This window comes from Poromitra crassiceps, assembly GCF_964638095.1.
Source record: "Poromitra crassiceps genome assembly, chromosome: 19".
Lineage (NCBI taxonomy): Eukaryota > Metazoa > Chordata > Actinopteri > Beryciformes > Melamphaidae > Poromitra > Poromitra crassiceps.
In genome coordinates this window covers 22,714,038-22,725,700 of record NC_139646.1, presented here as the reverse complement: position 1 = coordinate 22,725,700, position 11,663 = coordinate 22,714,038, and the positions used below count along the sequence as shown (strand labels likewise).

The 11,663-nt window shown below is 44.4% G+C and overlaps 1 protein-coding gene across 1 annotated transcript in view; it reads right to left on the bottom strand.

Annotated features, from left to right (window-relative positions):
* stx8 (syntaxin 8) overlaps positions 1–7,223 on the bottom strand; it is a 70,499-nt gene extending 63,276 nt beyond the window's left edge. The window contains exons 1-4 of the mRNA XM_083656049.1: positions 7,116–7,223; positions 5,879–5,978; positions 5,678–5,772; positions 5,271–5,381 (exon numbers count right to left, since the gene is read on the bottom strand). Coding sequence (XP_083512175.1) covers positions 5,271–5,381; positions 5,678–5,772; positions 5,879–5,978; positions 7,116–7,132 — 323 coding nt within the window. The 5' untranslated portion in view covers positions 7,133–7,223. The remainder of the gene's footprint in view (positions 1–5,270; positions 5,382–5,677; positions 5,773–5,878; positions 5,979–7,115) is intronic.
* Between the last annotated feature and the right edge of the window lie 4,440 nt (positions 7,224–11,663).

Here is an 11,663-nt window from a genome sequence, read left to right as displayed (position 1 = left end):
TTGGTTTGAACCAGTAAAACTATTTTTATAAGCATTTTACGAAATGTGTATGGGAAAATAAATGGCGGATGAAAGTCTCTGGTACAGTGCTGAAGCAGGAAGTGACGTTCCACTTTGCCTCTCTATAGGTCCGTCTTCATTAGCAATAATCCTGCTTGAAAACAGGGCAACAAGCGTTGAAGCAGCAGAGAAAAATCTACATAACTGCAGTGCGCGCACACACGCACACGCACGCACGCGCACACACACACACACACACACACACACACACACACACACACACACACACACACACACACACACACACACACACACACTAATGTCAGATCGTACTATATGTAGAAGGCAAAACTGCTCCTTTTGTCTGTCAATCAGCATCCCAGCACACCAGTCTGAAACGCTCGACACGCATCAGTGACTTCTGGCTACATAAATAAACAGCGTCAACATGCCTGGATGGAATATGAGCACAACACACATGTGTACGATCGCTGCAGCAATCACATCTGCAGCACGCATGCTCCTTTTCAAATATCACCAATGTAAGCTTTCGGACATTTATGACAACAAATAACATCACAAAACCCTCTCAGATCTGGCACAAAAAAAAAAGTATTTATTTACTCATTTTGTCATTTCTTTTAAGTTTTTTTTGGGAGGGGGGGAGGTTGAGAAAATGCCAGGTTAGCTTACTCGGCATGTACACAGAGAGTGTTAATAGGGCCCAGGCCTGGAGGTTGCTGTGGGCGTTTTGCACGCCAGCGTAGCAGCGGAGCAGAGCGCTCTGTGTTGCACGGTGCTAAACACTGCTGTGTGGTTTAGAGCTTTTCTTCTGGCTAATAGCTTGAAGCTGTGCCTCAGACCCCCGCGGCTCAGCTGGCCACGGGGTTCAGGGTGTCTGTGTGAGGCGGGGGTTTAACCCTGTCCAGCTGAGAGCCAGTCGTCACACACACACTGGCTGGTCAAGCCCGGGAGAAGTGACATGGGGACACATGGATGGACGCCTAACTGTCTCTATGACTCGTGGAATGCTGACACAACTAGGAGTGAATGCAGCGGTTTTCCTCTCCTACGAAAATATTTCACTCTGTCATCGATGCATTTGGAGCCGTGATGGAATGGCATGAGGTGAAACCTTAATCAGTCTGAAACCAAACAGTTAGTCGGGATGGAACGATATCATGCTTATCAGCTTATGTGACGATATATGATTTGATGGGCGATATGGGGTTCAGGATTCAATACAACCACGATATGATGTAATAAATACAATTCCCAGTCGCATTTTGGTATTACGGTACATTTTTAGACATTGTCCCAACACCCATCCCTAAACAGCAGATGTAAAAGAAAATGTAAATTTGGGTTCTTTATATGAGCAAAGACATATACAGAACATAGACCTCATTATGCGCTGACTATTCCAAGCCGTTTTTAAAGTGGTCAGTGAAGCCTCGTGAGGCCGTTTGCAGCGCTGCGTCCCCTCGGCCCGGCCAGAGGCCGACACCATCAGGAGAGCAGGAGAGACGAGGCGTTTGGGCCTAATCTCTCTGACATGTTTGATGACTATGTGACCGTGTGGTAGAACCTCCACTTCCTTCACGCCGCTGCCCCAGTGTGTGAAGATCCAATTAAGCGGTCAGTGGGGAGCGCCAAAATCAGTCAGGCGCATCCGTGGGCAGCCGCAAAACACTAGGACCCGCCGCCGTCAGGGGGGAAGGGGGGGGCCTGGACATCGACGGCCTGACTTGAGTGACTCGGACAGGAGAGATTTAACTAATTACAACTATTTCCAGGGCAATCAAATATAAAGGAGAGGTTACTGAGCGGCGGAGGAGAGGTGGACCCGAGGGGTGACGGGGTGAACCCAGCCATCAAATCTAGGCGCCATGTCCTTTTTTGCCCCGTCTGAAATGGAGATGGCTCGAGGGTATTGTTTTCGGGGATAGATTAAACTCCCTTGTGCAGCACCCCCCCCCCCCCCCCCAAAGCCTTTTCCCTCACGGCCAGCTCTCGCAAGATGACCGGCTTAGGCTATCCAAGCATGGCCGATCCAGCCCCTCCCACGTTCTGCCCTCAAAGACCACACAGTGGGAATGGGTGCTGCCCACCTCACCCACCACCACCACACATCTGTATGAAAGTTCAGTCTCACTGAGCGCTCTTAAAAGCGAGCGTACAGCCGCATGATTACAGTCATTCATTAGTGAATGTCATTTCATTTGAGTATTTTTCTTTTTACAGCCCCTTTAATGTAATTGGGTGTGTGGTCTGTCTGTGTGAGATGAAAGCACCGTTAACGAGATCAATCCCAACACAAAGAGCATGTGAAAGATATCAGAAGGAAACGCTCTCAGATCGAGCCGTCCATAAAAGCGTGTGCCTCTGAATCTTTCTGCAGATTCTCAGTCTCTTGAACAGGGATGGGCAACTTTGATGATAGAGAGAGGGGCCGCAAAAAATTGTTCCTCGCTACCAGAGGGCCAGATTGGGAGCATGCACTTCCACCAGTAGGATACTACTGTAACCCTATGAATTGTGTTCTGCCACAGCTATGCCATTTTACGTACGATCGGGCTGAATCTTTCAGGGAAACTTAAAGAGCACCCCCCTGCGGGTGGCCTAACAGAGACGGATTTCTTAATTAGGTAATTAGGGACGATTAATTACCCTAATTAGGCCCTAATTACCTAACGATTGCCCTAATTACATAATGATGTGATGTCACTCAACCAATGATGACATCATCACTGATGACACCCCTCACTGATGGCATCATCAGTGAGTGCTCGAGTGACATCACTGGTGACATCACAAATTCTATACATAAGTGATATCATCAGTGATTTTTGAGTGTGTTGGAGACCACTGTTCCAGAACAGGGGGGGTCACTCCCAGGGGAGGGGGGTTGCCTTAGGTCTTCTAGTGTCTTACTGTATGACAGCAGAACCTTCACCCTGGCTTTCAAACTAAGCCCCCTACAGCATTTGAGTTGTATCACGATGAAATCAGGGGATTAACGGGAGAAATGACTCATCAGGAGCACAGCAGGAGAAAAGGATAGGGATAGTTTGTTGCTTTGTTGCTTTCCCCCCTAACCCCTTAAAAAGAAGAAAAGGAGGAATTTGACTGGAGGGCCACACTGAGTGAGGACGGGGGCACATGTGCCCATCCCTGCTCGAGAATATGACAAGAGCATGGAGTCAAGTGGAAAATACCCCTCATTCACAAAACAGAGACAGGAACAGCTGGAGGAAGTCAACAACATCACACTGCTTCCCCTTCCTGTCCAAATAAATATCAGCTGGGCCTCGGAAGGTCAGACCTTACAGCAGGTAATGACTGTCTGTTGGCCACGTTTTCCTAAGCTGTCATATTGATGTGAAATCATCTGACGAAAGACGAGAGAAGGTATGGCCTCCAGTGCTTTGGTTAACCTGACTAGCATGAGAAGAAATGCTCAGTGGAGAGTTAGAAACCATAAACTCACTCTTTTCAGGCTCCTTAATCAAGCCCGCTCTGTGTGTGTGTGTGTGTGTGTGTGTGTGTGTGTGTGTGTGTGTGTGTGTGTGTGCGCGTGTGTGCGTGCGTGTGTGTGCTAGTGCGCTTGCGTGTGTGTGTGTGTGTGTGTGTGTGTGTGTGTGCTAGTGCGCTTGCGTGCGTGCGTGTGTGTGTGTGTGTGTGTGTGTTCACGTCAGGAGGTGCCAAACTTGTGATCATCGGTGCGAGGCGAGCAAAGCTCTTACTGAAAAAGAATTAGCACAAAGAAAAGTCAACCGGCCTGCCAAAATGGCAAGACAGACGGACTTCCTTCCAAATGATAGCGGAGGGAGAGGTCAAGGTGCACGGGTCACACCGGATGTCCAAAGACTTTGCGCAAAAAGTTAGTGACCGGTGACTTATCCTCAAAGGAGAGCACAGAGCCCCACGACCTCTCTGGTCTAGGACGTAGTCAAGAGAGTGAGGATTCATTATTTTTAATTGGACGACCGGCGCCAGCTATTATGAAAAAGGCTTCAGGGAAAAATCACAAAATGAAAGGTGGGGGGGTCTTGTAACCCGGGATGGGCCTGGAAGCATTACCATTATCATCAAGAGGGGCGATGCTTCGTTTGGCTAGACTGACATTGACCTGCAGTGACAGAGAGATTCAGCCTGGACAAATACTCCAAGATTCCCTGAACTAATTAATAAGCAACAAACTTGCTGTCGCAGCTAATTTTTCAAAATCAGAACGCTCCACCACGGAAGACAATGATGTTATGATGAGCAGGCTATTAGCGGCAGCAGGGTGGCCGTGTGTTTAAAGACACCGTCCTTTCAAACGGATGACCCGGGTTCAAACCCCCGTGTCACTAAAGCCCTTTTCCCACATGTGCTTTGTACCGCAAAATGACCGGAACGTGGTCTAATGCCTTCATGTGGGAAAGTTGTTCCGGTATAAGCTGGTATAAGTTGGTATAAGTTGGTATAAGCTGGTATAAGTTGTTCCCGTCGTCGCGGACATTTCACCAGTTTCGAACCAGTCAGAAGAGCGGTATGCGCTATAGCGGATACAAGTGAGAAACGGGTGCAGTCATTTTCCGCGACACCGGTCTTTCTCTGGGCGAGGTGTACACACGTTGCTTAACGTTCACTTCCAGCGTGCATCATCTAATCATTCGCGCACATCAAAGCAAACTACTTCCACATTTCGCTTCGTGCATTTGCTTTCTCTACATACATACAAGCGTTGAGCAGCTTGCAAGCCTCTGCCATTCTCGCTGTGTCTGTCCTGTGTGGCTGCTGGGAAGTGCGGAAGGACTGGCCTCTCTCGAGCAGAGAGGGGAGTTTTGCCGACCCCCCAAATAAGCTCCCCCCTCCCCCCGCCCCGCAACATACAGGCAATTTCGCTGCTAGATTCCCACTTGCGAGCGTGAAGGTGTGAAGGGAAATTCAGGGAAATGTCCGATATTGACTTACAGGTAATTTTCCGGTACGCATGTGGGAAAACGGCTTAAGTATTCATCCCGCTGTGGTGACCTTGAGCATGTCACTGAAAGAAATCCCCTCTGGAATTAATTAATAAATATAACTTAAGATTCACCAAACTTTTTCAAATTGTCATCCAATGGCCTAATTGATGCCAAAACTAGTCCAAGTCTTGTAGTCTGAGCCCCACCTAACATCAGGGGATGTCGATCGAATGAGATTTGCACATCCTGACTTTCTTGTCTTTTGCACTTATTAGTCATTCTGGGTAACAGCATCAGTAATATACATTTTAATACCTGGAAGACTCGGGCTCTGTGATGTCGCCCCTGAAGGTGGCATTGAGCTGCCTGTCCCTGGTCACCAAGTCATCCACTAGGTTCTGCCTCCTGTCGGCCTCTGACTGCATTCTGAGGAGGTCACGTTAAGGTCAAGACAAAGGTCAAAGGTCAGCTTCAGTGACAGAAGAAGGGTGATTCCGCTGACGCTGATCTCAGGGTCAATTTGGATTTGAATCTGTGTGGTGAAAGTTTGCTAAAAAGGGAACACTGCAATAGAAAAATGACAAACCATTCCAAAAGGCTCTGATGCCCTCTATAGGAACAAATCTGTGACTGCAAGCCAAACATAGTGTAAACAGCTTCTTCCACACAGCATGTAATCTCAGTCTCATGACTTCCACACGACATGGTCAGAAGAAGGATACATGCGGCGGGACGATGACGACCGGAGCAAGCTCTCTCTGAGCTGGGGAATGTTCTGTTTGAGTTTCTGCAGTGACGCCCGTAGTGTCATGTTGATCTGAAACGACAGAGGAAAGTCACACCAACTGCTCCTGACTTACAGGAGTAACATGGAGCCTGTATAACACCTTATCCGTGGATGAAATGATGTACAAACTCCTTACCTTTGCAGGGTTCCCCCCTGTTCTCTGTTGCCTGTTCCGCTCATGGATGTTTTCTGCTATTTCTTGTGCCAGGCGACATGTGGCATCGTAATTCTGTAACCTAACAATGTACAGATGTACAGAGAGAGATGTCATGTCAATTTTAGCTACCAATGTTAATTCACGAAAAACTGTATATCCATTGTTAAATGATAGGGAGACAGGTAGGTTGTGAAGTTTTGTAGAAGCCTATAAAACAACAGTGTTGGGCAAGTTACTTTCAAAATGTAATATACTACATATTACTAGTTACTTTAATTTGAAAGTAATAAGTTACTTTACAATATTACTTTCTGTGTAGAGTAACTCGTTACTTATTACACTACTTTTGCATTACTTTTACCAAAACAACAGCAGCAGCAGAATGACATCGCCACCCCAGAACCATCCCGAAAAATAATTTCAACCGCCTTGTAAACAATCCAAAATTCTAAATGTTATTCTCTTCCTTTGTTATTGTCATCTATAGTAGTTATTTGCATAAAAACACACAGTTTGATTAGGAAATGATTGTATCTTTTTTTAAATATCTACTTTGATTTAATAAAATGTAACTCAATTTGTAACTTGAGTTACTTGACAAAGTAACTGGTGTAATATTACTGAAATCCTATAAGTAATATGTTATATTACTGAGTTACTGCTAAAAGTAATATATTACATGTACTATGTTACTTTTGTAATGAGTTATCCCCAACACTGTAAAACAATAGACTTAATCACTTGTGTTTAGCCTCCATTTGACATTCATACTAACACCGTTCCCATTGTATTTGTCTTTTGAAGAGGACAGCTGTTATTGTACAGACTGAGTTACGTTCATTTGCTGTTGTGATTTCCAATTTGCTGCAAGTCACATGTTGTGACCGTCAGAGCTGTAATCAAGCTTGACATTCATCATATGACATTTTCAGCAGCTGCCTTTTCCTCGTGCTAACGTCACAGACAGTGAATGGCACTCAGCAGCAAACGACATTTTCACCACAAAAAGAAAATGCGAGTCCCAATATCAGTCTCAGGTTAGCTTGTTTACGGTTATGTTGTGCAGTGGGGAAGAGCTAAGGAAGAGCTACCCTAACTAGCACAACATTAGCTAGCAAGCTGAACAATGCAGGTGTCAGGGTTTTAAGTTACTATTTGATGTAATTCATCGCCAAATTGAGTCTATTTTGTTACGGCACTCGAACGGGTTACTTACCAGGGGTCTTGAGACATTCTGAAGAGTGTTAGCTAACTATAATAAATATCCAGTTTGAACCATGGATGGTTTGAGCCCAGGAAATAATCAACAGCAATCTCCTTCTTGTTTGGGTGTGACGTCAGTACGGCATCCTGCGAGGAACAGTTTGCACCAGTGGTTAACACGCTTATAATCCGAAACATAATTGTGCGCAACAACTGCCCTGCAGTCAAGGGCAGGCATAGGGGTTTTGTGAGAGTAAACGACTAAACGTAGTTAAACAGTTACCAATCCTTTATCAGCAATATAATGCACCTCCATTAGGCTGATATGACCTAACTAACCTACTGATGATAATAAGGTTTCATCTTGGTGGTTTTTTGCCCTTCAACCACTGGAGGTCAGACTTTACCCACCTTTTTTAGGCTACCACTGAATCAGTGGAGAGGACATCGCCTGATAGATTTAACTTGGCAAAAGACAAATATAATGAGCCATAATTTCACTGTGTCCTTTTTCTTCATACCACCTTATACCGTTCAAACTGTCCAAAACTGTCCTGTGCACATCAACTTTCACTCTGTTGCAAATGGCCTTAGATGCAAGGATGGATTATTGAACGGGCCAACCGGGCACAGGCCCAGGGGCCTAAGAGCTCAGGGGCCCCCCAGGAGCCTGCTATGATGATGCTGTCACTACTACTGCCCTGCAGTCAACAGGCTTTGTTATTTCTATCATTTGCCTAATGTTGTCTACCCTGTATACGATTGCCTTTACTTGTTGCATTGTGGTAGCGGGGCGGGGGTCTTTCTTTGAAATGCCTCTCTCTTCTATGGAACAAGACCAGGTCACCACATCCTTTAGCACACTGTTCTGTTTCTCTGAGAGGTGTGATATATGGTGAAGTTAAACATCACACCTCCTGTTCCTTTGTATTGCTCAATGCAATGCATGCATGCACATGCACATGCACATGCACGCGCGCACACGCACACACACACACACACGCACACGCACGCACACGCACACGCACACACACACACACGCGCACGCGCGCACGCACACACACACACACACACACATTTTGTACTAACCTATGCCGTTTCCCTATTTTTTACACTTTATGTATTTTATTGTGTGTGTTTTTTACTCTTGGCTTTTTTGAATCCACCTGCCCAGGGACTCCAGATGGAAATTAGGCTATGGCTAAATCTGTTACAATGCATCTCTTCCCCTATGGGGTTTAATGTCTTTTGTATATGGTCCCTGACAAATAAACTAATAAACTAAACTAAACACACACACACACACGCACACACACGCACACACACACACACACACACACACACACATGCACGCACGTAGCCTGGGTAAACCCAGCCCCCAGTGACCAGGCTTACCCTGCTTACAGTCACAAGGTAGTGACTGAGAGCAGGTCTGAGAGCAGGTCACGTGGCGGCTGGGTTTACCCAGGCTAGCACGCATGCACGCACACGCGCGCACACACACAAACACACTCACACACACAAATGCAAACATCACACCATGTCTTTAGCACATTTCTGTAAGTATCGAACTCTTGTAACCAATTTAAGTACAATAAATGTAAATATAAGCTGTCCCTTTTGTGTGGTCAGAACAACCTGGAGCTGAACAAGCTCCAAACTGTGGAGATAGTGAAATTCAGCACTAGGCCTACTGTCCCGAAGCCTACTGAAACCGGGTTGGAGAAAATTTACTTGTGTGTTGGCCTTGCCTACTAAGACAAGTGTGAAGAACCTCGGTATCAAACATATCGCTTTGCCACAGCTCACAGCACACTCTACATCACACTTATTGTATACACATACAGTAGGCAAAATTGGCAAAAAGGCCTACCTCTGTCAACTCATTGTCCTTGTTTGTTTTAGCTTGGATGCATTTTTCCCTGATTCTGCTGATTCTGGTATGATTAGATGCTTCAGATTGTAATCAGTAATATCATCAGTAATATAATTCAGAGGTGAGCCCAAAGTATTTTGGTTGCTTTCAGGTTACTTTGCCATCACAATCGGTACAACATTATACTAGTAATCGATCAAATCAAAGTAATGTGTAAAAATATTACAGGTTTTACTTTGTATACTTTGGACAGTATAATCCCATTACATGTAATCTATTTCTCCCTAAATCTACTTTTACTGTAAGTACACATGGTGGAGAAATGAAAATATAACAATACAATGTAAGTGTGTGACAGGAGGGTTGATCAGGCCAAATTTGACGGTTACGTGCAACTTAGTCTCACAGTGCCAACCGCTGGAAGCTTGACGACGTCGACGGTGGGTCTGACTACGTGAGACTACATTGAACTAGCTCTGTGGAGGTTTGCAGACAGTGACAAAGGAAACAAAATGGCCGCATGTGTGGCGTGGGTGGCGTGTGAAGTGATGGACTTGTTACTGTGTATAGAGAGCCAAAGCGAAACGTCACTTCTTGCTTTCTCCCTGTAGCAGCGCTGCAAAAAATATGAATGGCGGTGGACGGAGAATAAGGTTGCTTTTTTTATCCCGTTTGAATTGGGCCACGGGGTGCCAATGCTAATTTTGTCAATTTAAAACATAACTTTGCATGTCAAGAAAGTCACAGTTCAAACTGAAACGTAGCGGCTAGTTTTGTATACAAACTACATAGCTTGTGGAAGCTCGTGGCATGTCGCCGGTCTTCAGCTTTGCCGGTAGAGAAAGTGACGTCACTTAGGCGACAGTGCTTAGACAGTGCTTAGACTACTTGTAGTCTTTCTGATTTATAACTTCTAGTGCAAAAGTTTGGCGACAAACTGCAACTTTCTTGACATGCAAAGTTATGTTTTAAATTGACAAAATTAGCGTTGGCAGCCCGTGGCCCAATTCAAATGGGATACAAAATTTAACCTTATTCTCCATCCACTGCCATTCATATTTTTCACAGCACTGGTACAGGGAGAAAGCAGGAAGTGAAGTTTCACTTTGGCTCTCTATTCAAAACCACAGGAGCTCAACATGAACTGTGGTTGACCACACATGCAATTGACATGAACAGGAAATTCTTTATGACTTTAGCAGAACTGAGGTGTTGAAAATGTATTGTGACTCTGGGAGACCTATGCATCACTAATACTGTAATGTTGAAAATGTTTGAATACAGGAAGATAAATGGCAAAACATAAAGACAAGCTTTTATGCTCGCACTCGCACACGCACACGCACACACACACACACACACACACACACACACACACACACACACACACACACACACACACACACACACACTATCTCGACACGAGATGTAGTTGATTGAAAACTAAACCTTACGTTTCAGTTTCAGGACATAGGCCTACTGCGACTTCCTTGACAGTGTTGGGGGTAACTCATTACAAAAGTAACATATTACATGTACTGTAATATATTACTTTTAGCAGTAACTCAGTAATAGAACTTATTACTTATAGGATTTCAGTAATATTATACAAGTTAATTTCTCAAGTAACTCAAGTTACAAATTGAGTTACATTTTATTGAATCAAAGCACATATTTAAAAAAGATACAATCATTTCATAATCAAACTGTGTGTTTTTATGCAAATAAGCACTATAGATGACAATAACAAAGGAAAAGAATTATAACATTTAGAATTTTGGATTGTTTACACTGACTTCAAGGCGGTTGAAATTATTTTTCGGGATGTTCCGGGGCAGCGATGTCATTCTGCTGCTGCTGTTTTGGTTAAAGTAATGCAAAAGTAGTGTAAGTAATGAATTACTCTACATAGAAAGTAATATTGTAAAGTAACTTATTACTTTCAAATGAAAGTAACTAGTAATATGTAGTATACTGTGGGTTTGTACACACTGTGGGTTTGTACACACTGTGGGTTTGTATCACTGATTCTAAAATGCTGGGTACCGAACCTCTCCTTTAAAAAATAAAAAAGGAGCACAAAAAGGTGTTGACCTAATTTGATGTGTAATATGTTGGCTATATTTTGAGTTAAAAACAGTGTATATGCAAATGATGTTGAACACAGAATTGACCCTCTTCTGGGCAAGGTGCACCTAGTGACGAGTGATTGTGGAGACCTGCAGAGCAAGAGACAGAGAGGAAAAGGGACATAGGACAGGAAACACAGACACACTGACGTGACAATTCATAATTCACTTTAGATCAAACCTGTTGACAACAGGATGTGCTGTATGTACGAGTCAGAGTGGTCATACTAAAAGCAAAGGTCAAATGTAAAAATGACGGTGTGCGTGTGAGTGAGTGAGTGAGTGAGTGAGTGAGTGAGTGAGTGAGTGAGTGAGAGAGAGAGTTTAGGGTGAGGGTGGAGCTTTAACGGTATAAAAAGGAAGGAGACAGTTGTATTGAGTATTAGCAGGTTAGAGTAGAAACAGAAACAGAGGTTTCTTCAAAGCTAAACAGACTCTGGTTGGATGTACTGGACATTTTCTTCACACTGGATCCTTGATAGTCATCATGATGAGAAACATCTACATTTACTGTTGTCTTCTTCCTGGTGAGTTACTTCTGTCTGTCTGTGTCTCA